Source organism: Harpia harpyja, chromosome 15 (assembly GCF_026419915.1).
Source record: "Harpia harpyja isolate bHarHar1 chromosome 15, bHarHar1 primary haplotype, whole genome shotgun sequence".
Lineage (NCBI taxonomy): Eukaryota > Metazoa > Chordata > Aves > Accipitriformes > Accipitridae > Harpia > Harpia harpyja.
In genome coordinates this window covers 29,916,611-29,938,402 of record NC_068954.1, presented here as the reverse complement: position 1 = coordinate 29,938,402, position 21,792 = coordinate 29,916,611, and the positions used below count along the sequence as shown (strand labels likewise).

General features: G+C 61.2%; 1 protein-coding gene across 4 annotated transcripts; it reads left to right on the top strand.

Moving 5' to 3' along the window:
• Nucleotides 1–511: 511 nt before the first annotated feature.
• On the top strand, nucleotides 512–21,488 carry ASIC1 (acid sensing ion channel subunit 1). Of its 4 annotated transcripts, none has more exons than XM_052809900.1 (13): nucleotides 512–1,228; nucleotides 1,642–2,036; nucleotides 3,149–3,344; nucleotides 15,690–16,028; nucleotides 16,801–16,951; nucleotides 17,436–17,563; nucleotides 17,788–17,938; nucleotides 18,030–18,086; nucleotides 18,167–18,320; nucleotides 18,406–18,497; nucleotides 18,753–18,832; nucleotides 18,960–19,064; nucleotides 19,285–21,488. In XM_052809900.1, exons 2-13 carry the CDS (start codon nucleotides 1,672–1,674, stop codon nucleotides 19,387–19,389), a joined length of 1,923 nt encoding a protein of 640 aa, XP_052665860.1. In that variant the 5' UTR covers nucleotides 512–1,228; nucleotides 1,642–1,671; the 3' UTR covers nucleotides 19,390–21,488. The 4 variants fall into 4 exon arrangements, with proteins under 4 accessions (XP_052665860.1, XP_052665859.1, XP_052665858.1 ...); XM_052809899.1 differs by lacking the exon at nucleotides 15,690–16,028 and having other exon boundaries at nucleotides 518–980; nucleotides 1,105–1,228; XM_052809898.1 differs by lacking the exon at nucleotides 15,690–16,028 and having other exon boundaries at nucleotides 518–1,228.
• Nucleotides 21,489–21,792: the final 304 nt, after the last annotated feature.

The following is a 21,792-nucleotide window of genomic DNA, read 5'->3' as shown; positions in this document are numbered from 1 at the left end:
ACACCCAGCACCCAGTGCCTCCTGCCCCAGGGAAGCACCCTTGGGACAACGACACCTTTCTGATGACTCTGTAAATGCCGTGTTTAGGCGAATAGCTGGGAAAGGGGCAGCGCGGGGCAGGGACAGAAGCCCAGCGCCTCCGGCGGGGTCTGTCCCCATCGTGGCAAGCATCGTGCCGGAGACCGTGCCGGCAGGCAGCAAAGAGCGGGGCTGCAGCCGGCGAGCGCGGGGCAGATGCTTGAGGTACCGCGGTGCCCCGCTGCCGCCCCGAGCGGGCGGCTGGAAAGGGCTAGAAGGCGCCCGTCTTCGGTCCTCCCGAAAAAAGACCAACCCGAGCGTGTCTGAGCACCTGCCCCGGCGCTGGGGCCACCCGTGGGTGAAGCCTGCGAGGGCGGTGGAGGCCGTGGCAGGGGGAGAGCCGGGTCAGAGCTGGATGGGGGGAGCCGGAGGGGGGGGGGGGCAGGCTCCGGCGGAGCGAAGAGCCGGAGCATCACTGGAAGGCGCTGGGGGATGGGAACGGCACACGCACGCACACGCACACACACATTACCCACATGCACACGCCAGCAGCACCAACAGCCCCTGCCAGCAGCCTGCAATCGCTGGAGCGCCCCGCTCCTCCGCCTCTCCCTCCTCCTCCTCCTCCTCCTCCTCCTCCTTCTCCTCCTTCTCCTCCTTCTCCTCCTTCTCCTCGCTGCCCACCGGCCTGCGGCACCCCTCCGCGGCCTCCGGCCCCACCAGCGCCCAGACAATGACTTCATGCGGATTATGCATCTGAAGAAACCACCAGCTCCCAGCTAGCCACAGGGGGAGGTATCCATGTGTTTGGCAGCGAAGCAGCCTCCTGCTCGCCTGCCTTCTCCCCCTTTTTTCTCCTCGCACCCGGCAGCTGCCTCCTCTCCGGCGATGGTCGCCTCCGGTCCCCCCGCACGGCGTTGAGCGAGGCCCCGGCGCATCCCCGCTCCCACGCTTGCACCAAGGTACCACCGAGGATATTTTTATTCCCCCCCCCTCCTTCTTTTCCGGCTCGCCCGCCGCTGCCGGGCTCGGTGCCTCTCGCACCCTCCGTGCCTGCGCTTCTCCCGCTCCCGTCTTCCCACCCAGCGGCAAGAGCTGGAGGGAGGCTCGTCCCAGCCCCGGCACCCACGTCGCAGCGGCAGCGGCAGCGGCCACCGTCGCGGAGCAGAACGAGCCCAGCTCCGGCCACGGCCGCTGGCCCTGATTCCAGGTTTGCATCCTCGATTCCTTCATCTATTTGTCGATGCGCCGGTGCCATTTGGGGGAGGCGGAGGGGGACCAGGGAGAGGGGGGAGCAGGTGGGAGGGGAGGGAGGGATGCTGGGGGGGGGGGTGCACAGCACCCCAGTCCTGCCACAGGATGGGGAGGGCAGAGAGGAGGTGGGAGGGGAGGAAATGCAAGAGGCTGCACCCAAAAAAAAAAAATATATATATATATACATGTATGTGTGTGTATATATATAGGCTTGGGGGGAAGAGCAGGGCGCAGCAAAGCACCTGCCCCATGTGAGGGCTGCCGGGTGCATCCCCGGCGTCCCTGTGCCGGGATGCCGCGGGCCGGGCAGCGGCAGCACCGGCGAGGTCTCCACGGCACCGAGCGCCCACGGGCTCCCCTTCTTGGCAGAGTGGCCACGCCAGGGTGCCGGCACGGACCATGATGGACCTGAAGGTGGACGAGGAGGAGGTGGACAGCGGGCAGCCGGTGAGCATCCAGGCCTTCGCCAGCAGCTCCACCCTCCACGGGCTCTCGCACATCTTCTCGTACGAGCGGCTGTCGCTGAAGCGCGTGGTCTGGGCGCTGTGCTTCCTGGGCTCGCTGGCGCTGCTCGCCCTCGTCTGCACCAACCGCATCCAGTACTATTTCCTCTACCCCCACGTCACCAAGCTGGACGAGGTGGCGGCCACCAGGCTCACCTTCCCCGCCGTCACCTTCTGCAACCTCAACGAGTTTCGTTTCAGCCGGGTGACCAAGAACGACCTGTACCACGCCGGCGAGCTCCTTGCCCTGCTCAATAACAGGTGGGTGCCGGTGCTTTGAGGTGGCCCCGGGGGGACGTCTCCGTGTGCCGGGGCAGGCCACCGCGCGTGGTCCCGGCCCCCCCCGCCCCGCCACCGCGTGGGGCAGCGAGTGCTGGAGAGGCGCGCTCCGTGACTGGCGTGGAGGGCATCTTAGTCTCCGTGCGGAAGCGGATCCTGAGTTAGTTCAGCTCTGCAGCTGGATGCGGCCGCTGTGCGGCAACGCCGGCAGCCAAGAGCTGCCAGGTCCTGCTGCTGCTCCTCCTGGGTACACGGCTCCCACGCTGGGCTGCCCTGGATGGATCTGGCACACACGGCTCCCGGCCCCGGTGCGCGGCACGTACAGCAAGGCCGGGGCCACCCTGGGATGCCTGCAGGGTGGATCCAGCACGCATGGCTCCAGCATCACGTCCTGGGTGCCTGACGCATGCAGCGAGGCCGGGGATGCCAGCAGGTGAAGCCGCTGAGCATCACCCACGCACCAGGACCGGCGGTCGGTGCCATTCCTTGGGCCGTGGGACTCTGCGGTGGCAGGATTCGCGGGGAAGCCCCTCGCCTGCCCTCCCCAACCCGTCCCCACGGCTGTAGCGGCTCCGTGGTGCTGCCAAGCCACTGCCCTCAGCCTGGTGCCGGCAGCAAGGTGCACTACCTGCCCATCCCGTTTGCCAAAAGGCTTCGCCGCTGCCCCGACTTGTGCCCCGGGGAGAGTTTTGCAGCCACGAGAGCGGGGGCTGAGACCCAGCGCACTCAGCCCGCATCCCGGCGAGGCCATCGCCCGCAGTCGCGATGCCACCAAAGGCACAGGGCAGGCGGCTGGGCTGACGTCAACCAGCGCCGGTGCTGCGGGACCAGCTCTGGGGCAAGTGGGATGGGTTTGGTACGTGGCCGCTGCCCGGCTTCTCCTTCTCGCCCATCCTCCTGCTGTCTCTCACGTGCCTCTGGGCCACTTTGTGCTGTTGAATGTTCTGAAAATGCCACGTGCAAAGTGCCTGAGACTTTGCTGAGCCCGTGCCAGGGTCAGGGTAGAAGTAGCTCGTGTGAGGCCCAAATGGCTTTTGCCAGCGGGAGCAGCTGCCGTGGTCAAGCCTGAGCTTCTGCCTGCTCTTTCCCCTAAGATACGAGATCCCAGACACTCAGACCGCCGACGAGAAGCAGCTGGAAATCCTACAGGACAAGGCAAACTTCCGAAACTTCAAGCCCAAACCTTTCAACATGCTGGAGTTTTATGACCGGGCTGGCCACGACATCCGGGAGATGCTGCTGTCCTGCTTCTTCCGCGGGGAGCAATGCACCCCTGAAGACTTCAAAGTGGTGAGTGCCCCCGCGGCCCCGGCCCAATGCCGCGTTTCCCCCATGCAAGGAGGGTGTTTGTCTGCCTGTAACCGCTCCTGCCTCCTTTCAGCTCGGAAAGGACCGGCAGCATCTTCATTAAGGGGATGCCAGGGAATGCCGCTGGGTTTTAGAGGTCCAGGTGCCCCCCAGGAGCACGTGCTGCTCAGTGCTGCTGCACAGGGTGCTCCCGGGTGGGCAAAGTTTCCCGGGATCGCTTGGGCTCTGCAAAGCAGGGTGGTGCATGCGGGGCTGGAAACCTTCACGCTGGAAAATGCTGCGCGGTGAGGAGGCACCAGTGGAAAAGCAGGGAGAGCCGCGGCGATGGCCAGCAGGGACCTGAGGGACCCCCGCAATCCCTTTAGGAAAGCAGGTCCTGGTGGCACGGCACAGCGTTGTGCCCCACCACGGAGGTTGCGTGTCGCGCTGGTGCACGGATCCAGCGCACAATAAAGCCTTTATCCCCCTGCGGCTGCCTCTCCCCCATCCAGCTGGGAATTAAACAGTGCCGGCTATTCGGGTGCTGCCTAATAAATTCGGCAGCCAGAGTGGCTGTTCCTGAGCCGGCTCCAGCATTGAGCATGCGGCTCTGCGCTTTTCGGGGTCCCCATTCTCATCCCCAGCCAAGGGATGTCCCACTCGCGTCCCACGCCGAGCGAGGACGAAGCTGCCGAGCACGCCAAGGCACCGGCTGGGCGTCCACGGAGCTGCTGCCCAGGTCCCAGCACAATTCGGGTGATTTTAATCATCTGCATTAAATTCCCTTGATGGGCTCTTTACATAGAGCAGTTCTCTGTTGTCAACCGTCAGGCGTTTTATTTGTTAAATGGAGGCAAGTTGCAGCCCGGAGGGGGCTGGATCCTCTCCAGTGGGGCTAGCGAGTGGGGCCGGGTCCCAGCCTGCGTGTGGCCACCAGCCGGTTTCGACGCCGGGCTCTTCCCGGTGCACAGTCGTGTTTTCCGCGCCGAAGCATCCTCAGGGACCCTCATCCCGGCTCCCTACTTTCATCTGTTGGGGTCCAAACACCCTGCTTTCTGCAACCCCTCCAACCGGCAAAAGCAAAATAGACTCGCGGCTGGTTTGTTCTTCCTGCCTGGATTATTCCTTGCAAGCAGGTTGGGATGATTTAATGGATTTGATTAGAAAAAGCTGGCTCTGTGCTACGTTTATGTTGCTGTTTGGATTCCCCTTGCAGCCTCGCACAGGCAGGGCTGTGCATGGCGGGGATGGGGATGGTGCTGCCTGCGTGCGGGGTCCCGGCAGCCGCCCTGTCTCGCTGAGCTATTTAGGAAACCTTTGCCCCCTCCCTGCCCAGGGGTCCCGAAGCTTTTAGATGGGTTGGTTTGACAGGTTAATTCCTGCCGCCTCGCTGCTCCCTCCTCCAAGCTCGGACCGTGTCCGCCCAGGCTGAGCCAGGCTCGGTGTTGCTCTGGGCCTGCTGGCACCGGTGAAGGCTCGTGGGTGCCAGGGACCACCACCCGGTGATGCACCAGCATCCCCCCAGTCTGCGCCACCCTGATGGGGGTCCCGCTGCCCTGTTCAGGGGCTGTGTTCACCTCTGCATTTCGGGAAGCCCCTTGCACCGTCCAGGCTAGTGGGATGCCCCAAGCGGGTGCTTTTGCAGCCAGCGCTGCCCCTCTCCTCTCCCTGATATAGGGGAGATGCTGTGTCCGGAGAGAGACCTTGCCAGGGAGGATTTTTGGGCTGCCCAGACCACACAGGCTGGGGGGGGGGGACCTGTCTGCACGCGGGCAGGGATGCACATCGGTCCTCTCGCTGCGCCTGTCCCCTTTGCAGCCATTTAACTTCAGTGCCATGGCCGGTGGCGAGAACTGGGGGGGCTGATGGGGACAGCTGGGGGGACAAGCGGCCACCCGGGCGATGCTGGCTGCATGCTGATGCTGGCCGGCACAGGAGGCGACGGGAAGAGCCTCGGCTCTGCCGCCAGCACCGCGGCCCCGGCACGCCGCGGCTGCCACGTTATCTGTCCCCGGCAGAAGGGAGGGCTCGGGGGGAGACGTGGCGAATGCAAATGAGGGGCTGCCGTAGCTGAAATATGGGGGGTGACAATAAGGCGGCAGGAGTTGTGTCCTGCCCACGTGCCCCCTCGCACTGGCGGACAACGGGAGAGCATCACCGGGGGGGGGGCAGCTGCAGCAGCCCAGGGCCTCCCCCCCACTGCCCGTGTGCCCCCCCAGTGATGCACCCACCCAGGAGCATCCCATGGGGGCTGTGGGCTTGGTTTCAGCACCCCCACCCAGTGCACAGCATCACCCTGCAGCCAGGACAGGATCCCGTGGTACACAGGACTCGTGCCGGATGCCATGGGGAAGCCCAGCCTGGGATTATTCGGGCTTTTCCCACCTCCTCTTTCATCCTGTGTCATCACCAGGCCACATCAGGGGGTCCCTGGCGTTGTTCACCCCCCTCCATCTCCACCCACCCTAGCCAGTGAACCGCAGGGGCTGGGTGCTCCCCAGCAGCAGCCGCGTGCAGGATGCAGGGATGCTCCAGGGACAGAGGTGGAGCTGACCAAGCTTGGACTAATCCCGTACAGGGGACTGAACCCTCTAAGAAGACCCAGGGGGAAACAATCGGCCCATCCCAGCTCTGCCCTGGCTCTTCACAGCCCCCCCAGCACCATGGAGGTGTCTGGCATCCACCAAATCTCCCCCCCTGCAGCGGTCCAGGATGGGGAGGAGGAAACACAGGGAGGTGCAGCCGTCTCCTCTCCCCAGCCCCAAAATCCTGGCACGGCCTTAAAGCCCAGAGGGGCAAACACAAGGCTGAGGGGCAAGTCCTGACCCCTCTCAGGGCACGGCCCTAAGGAACATGGGCTGAGGATGTCCCCGACACCAAGAGAGCCTTGCGCTCACCGGGCCACGCATGGGGTGGGCAGGGGGTGGCTGCCCAGTTCCCCTTTGTGGGGAAGGGGGAATCGCCCTCGCTGTCGCCTCCGTTTCGGGACTGTGCTCCTTGAAGTGTTCATTAGCAGCAGAGATCAATGTTTCACGCTTGCTACTTCATTATTTATAAGTTCAAGCCCTCGCTCCTCTGCAGGAATGCGTGGCCCCGCCAGCTCCCAGCTTGCGTTTCCTTTCCCTCCTCGTAACCAGCAAAGGGCCCCTGGAGCCGTGCTCATCCCCCGTGGATCTGCTCCTCGCCCAGCAAGGGAAAGGTCCAGGAGTCCTCTCTCTGGGCTCTAAACCCCATTAATTTTCTTTCCATCCCAGGGAAAAAGGAGAAACCCAGAGGATGAGCTTCCTCTCCATGCCCCAGTATGGCCTGTGGGACAGGAATTGGGGCTGCCCCACGTAAAACCAGCACTAAACCTCAGGACGGTGCCCCGTGCTCGTGAAGCCCCTTTTTGGGGGTCGGTGCAGCCAGGGGTGATGTGAGCAGCCATGCCTGGCGCAGTGCAATGTGCATTTGCAGCTTTTCCTTCTCACACCCCGCGAGCCCGTCCCGGGGGAGAGCCACGTCCCCAACTCCTCGTCACTGTCCTGCTTGAGGGCACAGCGGCTGAGCCTGGCATGGGAGCTGGGAGCCCTGGGGCAGAGCATGCGGGACATCCTTGATAAACTGCAGAAGATTAAGACCTCTGGACCATTTCCATGAGGCTCCAGGGCTGAGCTGGCACTAGGGAGAATTGAGTTTGACATGGAGATCATGCCGCTGCCTTTTGCATTGGATTCTGCATCCTCTGCCCTAGAAATACCGAGTGCACAGAGGAAGAGCAAGGGAGGGAGCAGAAAAGGTCTGGAGCAGTCCCAGCAAAGCCTGACCACACTCCTCCTCTCCTCCTTCCTCCCATCTCCAGAGCAATGCAGGAGCTGCTGTGATGGAAAACGGATCCAGCGGCATCTTGCTGTACCCCATGGCACCCTGCCGAGACTCCCCACTGCCTTTGTGAACCCCACTGCACCTTGGTGAACCCCAGTGGACACCACCAGATCCTGCTGTGCCCCTCTGCGCCCTGCTAAACCCCAATGCATCCCCCTCTGCACCCCCAAATCCTCTCTGCACCCCGCTGAGCTCCCTGTTCACAGCCCACCTTGCTCCAGCCAACGTGCATTGGGTGGGGGTCAGCTCCTGCCGCCCCAGGAGCACCGTAGCTTTTTCTTCTCCCCCAAAAAAACCCCTCACGTCATTCAAACCTGCCCAGTTGGTGGGTGCCGGGGTGTCCTCCAGCACCCATGGGAGCTCGGAGGGAGGGGTACAATGGGGCACCCTCAGGTTGCTGGTCTTGGGGTATTCAACCGGGGGCTGCTGCTGGTCTCCCTGTTTTACCTTGACCCTCAGCCCCACGGGACCCACACCCCAGCACCCACCAGGGGAACCAGGCGTCTGGCCCACAGCACCCCACGGCCTCGCGTGGAGCTGTGGCAGTCACAAGCCCGGGAGCCCCGCGGTGAGCGGAGCTCCCCTGCGGTGCAGTGTTAGTGGATAATCATAGAGCTGGAGTGAAAAGCATCTCCAACACAGCTGGAGAGACCGGGCGCGGGAATTACTGATACCCAGATATTTCCTGGAGCTTTAGACAGTTAATAAACAAACCACATGGGCCCATCTGGCTCTGGAAAAACAACTTGGGGACCACACGTGGGCGGCAGGGTCAGCCACTGGCCCGAAAGTAGTGTCGTACTCCTGGTTTGGGGAGCCGACAGAGCCGGCACTTTTACAAATTCTGTAAGACATTCAAGTGATTTATGTAAATCACTTTTTAAAGCGGCACATGGGCTCCTAAATAACTTATAAGCGTTTGAAAGTGCTCACGTGTATCTGTTATTTCCGAGGGGTGATTCACCTCCGGCATCCCGGCGATTGTCCCCGGGGCCGGGCCACGCCATCCCCAGCTGTATCATCTGGAAACTCCCGGCCGCGCTCACGCTCCACGTGGGCTTCTCTTTGCTGTTGAACAGCAGCATTGTTTGACCCCAGAGGTTGCATCGTTTTCCAGACAAACGAAGCAAACCCAGCGGGACACGGGCTGCCTGGTGCAAAGTAATTGGAGGTGATGGAGCAGAGGAGCAGCCACGCACAGGACCGCAGCCACGCACAGGACCGCAGCCGTTTGCTGATGGTGAGTCGGCTCTCCCAGGAAGCACAGTGGGTCGGGAGCGCCCTGACTCCGTCAGCTCATCGGCAGCTCGGGGACTTTCGAGTATCATGGTATTTTGCTGAAAGCAAATCATCCAGAAAGCAGCCGTGAGCAGTTTAGCCCTCGGGCGTGGAGCAGAGACGCCGGCGAGCGCTGCTCCTCGGCTGCCTCCTTTTCCCAGCTTCATCCAAGGTTTGTCCAGACACGGCCACCTGCGGGGCGCAGACAGGAGGATTGGGGATCCCTCAGCTACTTGGGGCTTTGCTTACCCCGTGCTGATGCTAACATGGAGACAGCAGCTCTTCAAAGCCAGTTGCATTTCACACTCAATCTGCAGCAGGACAGCAACGCCACGGTGTGACCCTGGCACCGTTGCATGGGAGCAGTGCCACTGAACCCGCCACGATCTCGGCCGAGCCGGCACAGAAGAGGGTCAGGAACAAGCGAGACGAGGACATCGGTGCTGGGCACAGCATGGCAGGAGGCAGACGTGTGCCTCTGCCCCATGGCCGCTTCATTAGGAGCTCTGCAACGGAGTAGGTAAATCATTTAGCGTCTCAAACCTCTAAGCACTGAACAACATCACTCCCGCCCACCCTGGCAGGTGATTAGGAAAGGAGAGAGGAGGACACGCAGGATCAGGATCAGGCCCAGCCGGGGGTCATTTAGTCCCTGGCCCTGCCCAGGGGCAACATCCAGCCCCAGCAGCACGCACAGCCGTACCCAGGGCCACGGTGCACAGCAGCAGACCCTGCACGGGAGTGCTGGGCACACCCGGAGGTGTCACGCTCACCCAAAACACTTTGCACACCCGGAGGCGTCACGCACACCCGGGAGCACTTTGCACACCCAGACGCACCACGCGCACCCGGAGGTGTCGTGCCAAGAGCTTGGAGCAGCGCAGATGCACCTCAGGCCGTTCCTGCTCCTCTTGCGATGCCTTTGGCACATAAAGAATCATTAACGAATGAATTATTAATTATTAATAATAAGCTTTAATGGCATCTGTGGCTCCTGGAAGAGCTGAGGAGGCTTTCGAGTGCTATCCGGCCGCAACGGAGGCAAGGACGTCATGGCTGCGGATGGGGTACCTTGGGCACGCGTGCCCCACGGACGCTGGCCCCCAAGGAAGCCGCGGGCTGGAAACGCAGCCCTGGACCACCACCAGCATATCGTATTTTTCCAAACTGTTCCCCCTTAATCTCCGTTTGGTCTTTATCCAAGACCCAGGCTGAGTTGCAGCGAGGTACGTGGCACCTTTGCCAACTGGGTATTTCAAAGAAATCTGCCCAGGAAACCTCCTAGTGCCATTTTCCCCTCTCTCCCCCCGATATCAAGTGGGGAGAAGCCGGGGAGGAACGGGGCAGGTCCCCCGAGCATGAAGGGCCACGCAGGAGGCAGAGATCTCCACGGGGAGATCTGGGAAATTAACTGTCTCGTGGCCTTTTGCCTCAGTTTTAATTTATCTGGCTTTTTATAGACTCCTTTGTTTTATCGCCTGCAGAGAGTTTGGCCGGAGCCAGGGTTCTCTAAGCAGCAGGCATCTCTGCAATTCCTGCAACAACCATGACTCAAGAAGCTCCTAACCATCTCAGGCTCTTATTTATTTATACAGGCCTTGACACTTGGATATTATAACCTTTTATTTATTTTTCTGGATTTTTTTTTTTTTTTTCCCTCTGTATGGAGGATTTGGTGCATTTGTATCCAGGCTTTTACAGTAAGGACAGAGATGGAGCATGGGACGGCACTGGGGCAGGGTTCTTCCCACTCACCCTCCGCTTTATCAGGGATTTTAAGCCCCCTGCTCCTTGCTCTCCCAGCAGCCTCATGGCCCAGTAAAGCAACAGGAAGACCCATCCAGAGCAGCCGCATACCAGGGCTGCGTAACCACCCTGCTTGGATTAGATTAGATTTGAAAACCGTGATGCGTGCAGAGCCAGAGCGAGCGAACACAGCAAGAAAACCAGATAGGAATACAATTTTTTTTTTTCCCCCCACCAATAAAACCGTCAGCTTGAATCTGCTTGCACGAACTGTCTAAGCAATTGTGAAGGATGTCGGAAAAAATTGCAACCTGCTTATGGGTAATTTGTGATCAGGAGGAAACACGGAAAAGCTTTGGAATAAGTGTCCACACAGAATAATCCCAGCTGCCTGGGAATTAGCAGCACCTACCTCAGCAGCATCCTCCGCATCCCGGCAGGACAGGAGTCGGCACAGTCCCAGTGACCCCTCCACGGCACAAAGGGAGGCCACCAACGGGTAAATCACCCGGAAAGCTCTCAGCGTTACAAACTATTTCAATTATAGGAGCGTAAATAGATCCCCGGCAAGAAGGATAAGGTGGCCGTGGGAGCCGTCGCAGCGGATGCACGGCAAAGGGCTCAGCCGCAGATACACGCTCGACCGCCCGTGGACTGCAGGGGATCCCGGCCGAGCCCCCCCAAGACCCCGAGCCAGCGGGGCTGCGGGTGGCCTCTGTGCCCGGGGCAGCAGCACCAGCACCCGGCTGGGCTGGCTGGGAAGCGCTCGGCAGCACTGGTCCAGGGAAGCTTTGAAAGATTAATGGAGTTTAAATGGAAGCATTTGGAGAGGAGATAAGGCTCATCTGATAGGAAATCATATGGAACAACGGGAGCCAGGGAGGCCCCGGGTCCGTAATGAAGTCCACTTAGCGCATTACTCACCATAATGTGCTTTTTATTAAAGTCCTGTGCTGCAGATGCTGGGTCTGCAGCCGATAACCTGGGGCAGGATGGCACAGGGACCTGGAGCACCCGACCCCTCCACCCCAAGCCCTGCCACCGAAAGCAGCCGGGACCGAGTGCCCCAGCCCTGCACAGTCTCAAAAAGGGACTTTTGGTTTTCTGTCCCCCGGGCGAGCCAGGGACGGGGCTCCCGCATCACCCAGTGCCGCGGCATCACCCAGTGCCCACGGCCGGGGCTGGGCTGCCTGGGCCCGCAGGGACAGGGTGGAGAGGGGGCGGAGGTGGGGAATAATACAGAGGAAAACCTCCTTTTTAATCATCAATTTTTCTGCATTAGAATGTGACATACTAATCCACTGTGAAGCATCTAATCTGGGGGATAAAGGGCTGGATAACACAAGCTGCGCCCGGCTTGGCTGGCGGAGCGAGCGGAGGCAAGGTGGCAGCATCTGATAAGGGGCGGCAGGATTAGTCCCGGCAGAGATCCCGGCTGCCCGGGCAATCCCACCTTGCTCGGCTGCTCTGAGTCTGCCTCTCGCCAGGGTCGGGGAGGGGATCCGCAGCCCCAGAGCTGTCCCAAAGTGGCTCACCCTGCCCAGAGCGGCGATGGAGGCACTGCGGGTGCCACCACCAACATCTTGGCAGCTCTGGGAGCTGCAAAGCACATTCATGGGCCAAGGCACATTGCAAACCTGATTTTTTTTTTTTTTCCCCCCCTCCAATGCAATGCAGCTGGCTGTGTCACGGGAGCAGGACAGCCCAGCTGCAGGGTGCCCATCTGCCCCATCAAATATCCATCCCCCAAATCCCGCTCCTGGCTGCTGCGGGGTTGCACCCCACCTCATCCCTTCCCACCAGTCAAGCTCCAACCTCCAGGCACCCCAAGGGATGATGCAGGCAGCTCGGCCCCAGCTCAGCCAGTCCTTGGCAGGGACAAGCAGTGCCCCGTTACAAAACCCAGCGGGTCCAGCTCCCGGGGCGCTTTCTGCGACAGCCTCCCCGGGGCTGGGCTGCCGCTTGCAGGCCTGGGATAACAGAGCTTGCAATGTTGTTTTCTCCTCGCCTCCTCGGGGATTGGTTTATCTCTATGAATAACTCCATCCCAGCTTTGATCTCCTCTGCCATTAAAGCGTGACAGGCTGTGAAATGTGCTGTTGCTGCCGTCAAATCCCCCTCCCGCTTCTCCCCCGCCGCCTCCGTGCTCCCCCGCTCCAGGGAACCTCCTTTCCCAGGCCCGTGACGAGCTGCAAAGCAGCGAGCGGGGCCGAACCACCCCGGGACAGTGGCCAAACACTATGCCAGAGCCAGGAAAAACCAGGCTCCTTCCACCATCCCGCGTCCCTTGCTGCGGCAGGGAGGAGGGCATCGAGCATCCCTGGTCCCCAGCGGTGGGTCGGGGTGTGGTGGCATCATCCCAGCACGCGCCGCCACAGGGACTGATGTCACGACTAATTATAGCATCCCCCATCCCTCTCCCCCGCCAAAGCTTTACCTGAGAGAGGGTAAAAATAACTCCTGGTGAGGGAGGAGCTGGAACAAGCCCAAGGACTCCTCTAGCATCTCCAAACTTGCACAAACCGGGACGGCACCCCTCTGCCTACAGCATGGGGACACGGCCACAGTTTGTCCCCAATCGCGGAGCCGGGACACGCTCCCCTGAGTGCTTTTGCTGCTGTGCTCCTGGCTGCAACCGTCCCCGGTCACCTTCATCCCAGCTCACATGTCGGCTCTGGGACAGGCAGTGGTAACCAGAGCCAGGGCAGCACTCATCCTCAGCGTCCCACACAGCTGCTGGGAACTGGCCCTGGCACTCTCTGCAGGCTGTTTAAGCCGAGTGAGGCAGGTTAATGGCCCCAGCTGATGATGGAGTGTTTTCATTACAGCATCTCCCTCTCCCTGCTGCAATTGCTCCCAAGAAGACACATTAAACCTCCCCATGCCGTGGGGTCAGATCAGCCCCTCGCTCACGCTGTCAGGGACTGTCCCCACAGGCAGCACCGCTCACCTGTCAGTGCCCTGCCAGGGCTAAACAAACTCCTCCAGGCTTCTCTTCCATTTTCCTCCTTCTCCTTTCCCTCCCCCTCCTACAGACATTGCACAGAAACTCCCTGTCCCAGAGCTGGGGAATACCAGAAATCCCACCCCGAGCTCAGCCAGCTCAGATCTGCTCAGCTCCAGTGCCGGTCTTTGTGTGACGAGCCCAGCTCATTCCCACAGGGCTGAGCCAGCCCAGCACCCCCAAACCCCCTCCAGCTGAAGCCCTGATGCCTTTATAGCCCAGCCCTGCCCACAGCGCAGCTGCAGCTCATCTCCGCAAAGGCGAAGGGCTGGGATGTGACCTGGTCCCCACGGCATGGTGGCTCCCAGCCACCCAATCCGTCTCCCTGGTCCCATTTCCCAGGATGGGTTTCCAGCTCAGACTCTCTGGGTTGCTCCCAGAAGGTGCAACCTTGCTCTCGGCTTTATGAAATTTCATCCCGTGGCTCTGGCGCTCGGCCCCAAGGTCACCCACCCTTTCTCCCAGCTTTGTGGCAACTGCCAGCATCCCTCTTACACAAGGGCCCTATTGGGAATATGGAGCTTGGGGAGCCCCAGGACAGCCCCTCGAGGGACAACCCGCTGTCACATCATCGGTCATCATCTTGGCTGAACCTGCCCTGGCAGGGATCCCCAGTGCACACCCTGCCCATTACACCAGCGTCACTTGCTCGGGAAGAGTAGATAAATTTGCACTGGTATCAGATCAGATTTGTACAGGTTACCTGGTTGCATTTGTTTGCCCGTTTTGGTGGTGCCCGTGTCCGCGAGCAAGGATGTGCTCGGGGACCAGTGGCCCTTCAGTGCATGAGGAGAAGGAGGCACAGCAGCCGAGCTGGCGTGCTGGGGCATGCTCATCGCACCCGGGCATCAGTCAAAAGCTCCTGTCCAGCTCTTGCGCATCAAAGTGCTGCGTATTTAGATGCTCCCCTTCCCCTTGGGCCAGCAATGGCGGCTGTGGTGCTGGGATGGGGCTGGAGATTGCTTTGTGGTCGCATCGGATGCTTTTATGAAGTGCTGAGTGCAGGAAAAAAAACAAACCGCAGGAAGGGGCTGTGCTGCTGCAGGGCTGCAGGGAGGAGACGCCTTTGCTCCCGGCAGCCAGCCTGGCTGCTGGCTCCATCCCACCATCCTGCATCAGGGCTGCATCCCCGGGACCCCCAGCCCCAGCTGGCTCAGCGGCACAAAGCCTGGACGCCGGGGGAAGCGGTAGCTCCCTGTGCCCCACAGGGATCCGAAGCACGAGGTGACACACCACGCACTGGCTGGGCTCTGCAGAAGGAGTCATCACCTGAAGTATGGCAGCACCCAAATCCTGCCAAATCCAGCCATGGCTTGGAGGAGGATGGATCCCGCACTGCTCAGGACATCACCTTCGCTGGATGCTCCCGTGCACGTGCCACTGCCCCACGGCACAGGACGGGTGCTGCCTGGGCAGGATGAGCACCGTGGGAGCTTGGGGACACCACAGCATCCTTCCGCCCTCGCTGGCACCGTCGGGTTGGGCGCTGCAGTAGGACAGCGTCACGGGCATTTTGGGAAAACCTCTGGCTCCAGCTGCCCTGATGAAGAGCCCAGAGAGCCCGGCATATGGTGGCTCTGGAAACAGCCTGGCAACCGGCGGGGAGGCCCTGGCCGGAGCAGCTGGTCGGGCTGCCAGGACCGTGCTGCCCCGCAGCGAGGATGGAGGATGCGGTGCGGGTACGCAGCACGCCGGGTGTCTGTGCGCACACCCGTGCGCACCCGCGTCGGCCGGACCTGGCAGCCCCTCGGGACCCCCGGGCAGCACCGGGAGCTCCCAGTGCGTCAGTGCTTCTGGAGCTGGCGATGTCTGCTCCGTCCTACCAGCCGCAGCCAGCTGGTCCCGGGGGACCTGGGGAGCCCGCAGAACCGCCCCTCGCTCCTCCTCTCCTCCTCCCTGCTCCTGATATACCCTCCTCTCTCCTGTCCCCTCTGAGCATCCCTCTGCTCCTCTCCCTCACTCCCGCTCGCCTCTCGCTCCTTTTCCCTCCTCCATTTCTCTTCTCTGAACTTGCCCCTTCCTCCTTCCCTGCTCTCCCCCAGCCCCTCTCACCCACACCCCGAGGAACCGACCCACCATTGAAGACCCCCAGGCTCTGGCAGGGCAGGGGCCAGGACCCCCACGCCGGAGCTGGGACCCGCACGCTGCAGCTGGGACCCCCACGCTGGACAATGCCTCTCCAGATATTCTGCACCATCTCCTTCTCCAGCGAGGAAGCACCAAGAGATGCTGCAGCCGCCGGGAAAGGAGAGGATGGAGCAGACGAGTTCCTGTATGGGCAGGAGGAGGATGAAGAGGAGGAGGAGGACGCAGGGGCAGCCACGGACTTTGTGGCCTTTGCCAGCAGCTGCACGCTGCACGGGCTGAGCCACATCTTCGTGGAGGGCAGCCTGGGCGCTCGGCAGGCGCTCTGGGCGCTGGCCTTCCTCCTCTCCCTCTCCGTCTTCCTCTACCAGGTGGCCGACCGCATCGTCTATTACCTGGAGTACCACCACGTCACGCTGCTCAGCGAGGAGGACAGCCCCGAGATGACCTTTCCTGCCGTCACCTTCTGCAACATCAACCGTGTGCGGGTCTCGCAGCTCAGCCACGAGGACCTGCTCTACCTGGCCCCCCTGGTCGACTACGAGCCCGGGATGGAGCTGGGCTTCGCCCCGGCCCAGCCCAGCCCCGGGGATGAGGACGAGCCCCTAAATTTGTACGGTTTTTTTAACCGTACTTGTCACCAGCTGGAGGACATGCTGCTGAGCTGCAGCTACCGGGGCGAGCAGTGTGGCCCCGGCGACTTCGCGGCGGTGAGTAGCCCCAAGACGGCCAGGCACGGGGAGCAGCTCCGGCCAGCATCGTGTCGGATCAGGCACGGAGGGTATCACTCAGGGACAGGCTGATATTTCAGCCCCGTCTGCCGGCATTTGGGCGTTTTGCTGGAGTTGGGGACGGCACCGGTTGCGGAGACCCGCTGGCGGGATACAGAGAGCAGCCCCAGGGCTGTGCTTGCAGAGGAGTGCCTGGCACCTCCGTCCTGGCATCACCACTGCCTGTGGGGCACCATGCGGGCACCGACCTCGTGTGCCCCTTGCCCGGTCTGGCAGCAGCTTAGTGGCGTGGAGACGTGCCAGCTGCCAGCGGCGTTAGCTGGAAGAGCCGAGGAGGGATGGGGGGGGGGGGTTCAGGATCCCATCCAGCCCCATCCTCTGCAGGGATGGAGGAGGGCTTGGAAGAGGCGCCGGTGCGGGCGTAGGGCCAAGTGCCACCGTCTCAGGGAGCTGGGGCTGCCGTGGGGTCTGTGGGGTTGGCGTGCTGTAAGTCTGCAAAGCGGCTCCTCCGAGTCCATGCCATCCCTGTGCCTTGGTGGAGACTGCCTCCTCCTCTACCGGGGCAAAGACAGGCAGTTCCAACAGCGAGACGCACCCCGTAGGGCAGGAGCCTGGGTCGGATCATACCCCCAGGCTGGGGACGGCTGTGTTTCGGGGCTGGTGATGCCCTCCCGGCTCCATGCTGCGGTGCCAGCAGCAGTTTGGTGCCGGCAGAAGGGTCCCAGCCTCAGCCCCATGTCCTCTCCTGCAGGTCTTCACCCGCTATGGGAAGTGCTACACCTTCAATGCGGGGCAGGACGGGAAGCCCCGGCTCATCACCATGAAGGGGGGCACCGGCAACGGCCTGGAGATCATGCTGGACATTCAGCAGGACGAGTACCTGCCAGTGTGGGGGGAAACAGGTAAACCACTGTCCCAGCGGCTCTGCCAGCAGGTCCGCTCGGTCACTGCCAGCTCCCGGGGTGCTTCCCAGCCCCTTTCCAGCTCCCCACCCCACGGGTCCACATCCCTCAGGCTCCCTCCTCTTCCCTCTTTCCATTCCTCATCACTTCGGGTCCTTTTCTTTCCTTTTTTCTCCTTGTCTATGCTCTTCGCCATGGCAACTCTCCATCGGTTTAGACAAGCAGCCATCACTTGTTTATAAATAGAGGCAAACACTTTCCCTGCTGCTCTCCCTGGGTGCTGGAGCAGGAGGGTCAGAGGCGGAGGGGACAATGACATGGTGTAGCAAACAGATGGACAGATGGATGGACACGTGAACGAATGGATTTGCCCAGGGGAAGGGTGGGAGACGGGAGAAGTTTTGGTCCCTCTTGCAGCAGGGCTCGGTGCAGCCCTGCAGAGCGAGGTACAGCACGATGCTCACCCCGCTTCTCTCTGCCACAGATGAGACCTCGTTCGAAGCCGGGATCAAGGTGCAGATCCACAGCCAGGACGAGCCCCCGCTGATCGACCAGCTGGGCTTCGGGGTGGCTCCCGGCTTCCAGACCTTCGTGTCCTGCCAGGAGCAGCGGGTAGGGACTGGGGGGGTCTGGGATGTTCCCTTCCACCCTGTGCTGTGGGCTAGACCAGCTGTGGGATGCTGAGCCTCCTCCCTGTGCCCCTATCCCCTGCCCCCATGTTGGATGGGGAGGGGGACCTGGCCCTGGGGACCGATGCAGCAAGGGTGTTTGTCCCCCCACCAGGCCGGGGGGCCGATGGGCTTCTCTCCTCACTCCTGGCTTCTGCTCCTTCCCAGCTCATCTACCTGCCGCCTCCCTGGGGTGACTGCAAGGCCGTGGCGGGCGACTCGGAGTTTTACGACACCTATAGCATCACCGCTTGCCGCATCGACTGCGAGACCCGTTACCTGGTGGAGAACTGCAACTGCCGCATGGTGCACATGCCAGGTGAGCCCCGTGCATGCCAGGGTCCGGCCCCCGCCCGGCTGAGCCCACCGACGCGATCCCACTGGGAAAACCTGCTTTCTCTCTCCTCCAGGCGATGCCCCTTACTGCACACCGGAGCAGTACAAGGAGTGTGCGGATCCGGCCTTAGGTGAGGCTGCCCAGCCCTGTGGGACCGAGCTGTGTGTGTTGGATTTCTCCATCTCTCCATCTCCCTCTCTCCCTGCCCAGATTTCCTGGTGGAGAAGGACAACGAGTACTGCGTCTGCGAGATGCCCTGCAACGTGACCCGCTACGGCAAAGAGCTCTCCATGGTGAAGATCCCCAGCAAGGCCTCCGCCAAGTACCTGGCCAAGAAGTACAACAAGTCGGAGCAGTACATCGGGTAATGTGCGGCGGCCACGGCGATGGGGCGGCATCTTGTCCCTCCCTCCCAAATCTCAGCCTGACGTCACTTATGTCCTGCACAGGGAGAACATCCTGGTGCTGGATATCTTCTTTGAAGCCCTGAACTATGAGACGATCGAGCAGAAGAAGGCGTACGAGGTGGCTGGCTTGCTGGGTGAGTGTTGGCAGCTGTGCCGGGGGCCCTGCGGCAGCACCCAGCCAGCATCCTCCAACAAGGTGGTCTCCCGTTTGCCCCGTGCACCGTGGCCCCGTTCCCGAGGCACTGGGATGTGCCGACAGCATGGATGCAGAGCGGGGCACCTTGCTGCCATGGCCAGGCACAGCAGTGATGAGTTCTGCCCTTTCTCTGCTCCCTCTGCCACCGGACGCCAGACTCGCAGCACCCTGATGACTTCCCTCTCCTCTGCAGGTGACATTGGAGGGCAGATGGGGCTGTTCATTGGGGCCAGTATCCTCACAGTACTGGAGCTGTTCGACTACGCCTACGAGGTGAGTGTCTCTGCCGTCCCACGGCTGCCAGGAGGCCCAGGTTATCCTGGAGCACCAAAATGCTCATGTGGGACATGGGGAAAAGCCGCCCGTGAGCCCCCACGGTACTGAAATCTGGCTTTCGCAGGTGATAAAGCACCGGCTGTGCCGGCGGGGCAAGTGCCGCAAGAACCATAAGAGGAACAACACGGACAAGGGCGTTGCACTCAGCATGGACGACGTGAAACGCCATGTAAGTGCCAGGCATGCCATGGGAGCTGCTGGTCCCCTCTTGCAGCTCAGAGGCTGCCCCAGATGTGTCGTGGAGGGGGGGGGTGTCACGGTTTTGGGGAGCACTTGGGAAAGGAGCGGAGGCACCAGGCAGAGAGGCTGTGGGGAGACAGGACTCGCTCTCTGCGGGGGTCTGGGTGAAACCAGTGGCCCCAGTGTCCTGTCCATCCTCTGCCCCACAGAATCCCTGTGAAAGCATACGGGGCCACCCGGCAGGCATGACGTACGCAGCCAACATCCTACCTCATCACCCGGCCCGGGGCACCTTTGAGGACTTCACCTGCTAACCGACATCTGGATGTACAACCTGAGCTACCAAAGCCCTCCGGAGAGCTGCCCTTCTCCCTGTGAGCGCCAGCGGAGAGACACATCTAGGGGACCTTGCTCCTCACCACGGTGGGACACAGACAAGAGCGACGGCCTCGGATTTCGGGGCAGGCGGTCGGGTCGGGTCATGCTCGAACCCCGCGCGCAGCCCCCGCGGCAGCTGCTCCGCGCCTGCCCCGCTAGTTCAGAGACTTGAGGACGCTCCAGCCCGGCCATCCTCGCGGTGCGGGGAGCGACACGCACAGCGGGCTGGGGCACGGGCCTGCCCCGTCTCCTCCCCTCGGCTCCCCTCGGCCTTTTTAACTAGAAACCCAGAAGCCAAGAAGAAGCAGCCGTTTGGCCGCAGAGTCTCCATCCACAGCCCTGTCCGTCTGTCCGTCCATCGTCTCCATGCCCATCCTGCTCCAACGCCTTGGCCGGCGCTTGCTGGGATCCCCGTGCCCGGCAGGAGGGATCATCGAGGAGCCCCACGGCATGGCCGGCAGGCACGGCGGCGGGTTCGGCAGTCCCAGGAGAGCCTCTCTGTCCCCTGGGACCGTGGTGGCCCGCAGCCCACCCTCGCCTGAGCACTCCTGGCCACTCCATGCACATGAAGACGGGGCACCTCCACCTCTCCAAAACGTCTTCCTCGGCACCCTGCCCCAGGGACGGCGGTGCCCGGCCACCGAGCTCGCTGGCCGGCCGTGAGCACCAGAGGGGACTCGGCCGGGGGGGTGCCTCCTCAGCACTGAAGACCCCGCCGCCCGGGCACTCTCCCTCGGCCGCGTCGGGTCGGGCGACAGCGTGGTCTCCCTGCCCGTCTCTCCTGGGCTCCCCGCGGCCTGGCCAGCACCACCCTGCCCTGCATTCCCTCCTGTCCCCAAGGAACCTGGGGCTACCCCATGCGGCCCCCGAAAACAGCCATCCTCGGGGAGAAAGACGGAAGGAAAACTCCTGGCCCCCACTTCGGCCGCAGCCACCAGCCCGGCTCGGCCAGGGGCATCACGAGGGACAGCCCCTTGGCACCGCTTTGGCCAGGCAGGCGTAGGAGCCCCAACACCAAAAGGGTTCATAAATTGAGGGATACCCCATGGCACAGGGTGCTCGGGGTCCACGGGACCGCAGGCTCCCACCCCGCTGAACCCCCCCCCGCCCCGGACAGCAGCCGCCCCCGGGCACCGCGAGCCCTGGGCATCTTCGGGGCATCTGCTGGCTCGCTGCCCCGGGACCGCCGCTGCTCCTCGCATCCCTGCCCTCTTGCCGGCACGCAGAGACCTGCCCTGGCAGCCGGGGTCCGGCCGTCCAGCCGAGTCTCTGCTCCCCGGGCCCGCAAGCGCACCGCCGTTTCGCTCTCGGGTCGGTGGAAATTGGCCTCCCCCAGCCCCTGCCAGCCCCCAGGCCCCACACATCAAGCAAGAGCCCTCCCAGGGCTGAAGTGCTACTTATCTTTAAGAGCTTTTGCAATAAGTCTTTTTAGTAATTATTATTTCTAAACCGCAGATTTGTTTTTATTATTGTCATTATTATTATTTGCTTCCTGACCAAAATTAGGAACTGGGGGTCAGTCCTTTGTATCCAGCGATTGCCCAAAGATGACGGGTCGGCCACATCCATAAATTTTCTTATGGATTTTTCCTAATGTTTCATTGCGTTTCATTTATTTATTTTCTTTCCTTCTCTTTCCCATTAAAGCTTTTAAAGATGGGGCTGGGATTTGACCTTGACGCTCACCTGTTGAAGCATATACTTTTTTGTTTGTTTCTATTATGTCATCTGCATTTTATATTTCTTATATATAATATATATGACTATATATATATGTGTACATATATATATATATCTCTATATATGCATCATACCAGTGTAGATACCCATCTAGTAGCATTTAGGCCTTGTTCTTGTGCCATTTTTTTTTTTTCCGTTACTGATCTCTGAATGCCTTCAAGTGTATAAAGTGTTGAATTCTCTCTGGTATCTGTACTATGTACACACATTTTCATAGGAAGCACAATGACAGATGCATTGTACATCAATACCTGCTACTCTTAACGATGATATAAAGAATGATATAACTCATGAACACCGAGCCTTTCTCTCTTGCTGAGCTGCTGGAAATGCTCCCCAAGGAGGCAGGTGGGGATGGCATCATTCCAGCATGTTCTTGAAGGCATCACTGAAATCCTGGAGCCAAGACCAAAAGGAGCAGGGTGGGGAGGATAAAGCTTTGGCCCAGACTTCCAGTACCGCCTTTAAATGCGCACACAAATACCAGCAACATCAGAGCTACTGTTGAACAGAGTCACCTTAAAGCGTCCCTTTGCTAAGTACTGTGTTAATGTGGCGATGGCTCTGGGTACCTAAGCGAGCTCCGGTATTGCTGCCTG

Coding starts and splice junctions, on each gene's coding strand:
- ASIC1 (XM_052809897.1), top strand. CDS start 14,802: ATGGTGGCTCTGGAAACAGCCTGGCAACCGGCGGGGAGGCCCTGGCCG. Junction 18,321..18,405: donor AAGTCGGAGCAGTACATCGG/GTAATGTGCGGC, acceptor TGTCCTGCACAG/GGAGAACATCCTGGTGCTGG. Junction 19,065..19,284: donor TGGACGACGTGAAACGCCAT/GTAAGTGCCAGG, acceptor TCTGCCCCACAG/AATCCCTGTGAAAGCATACG.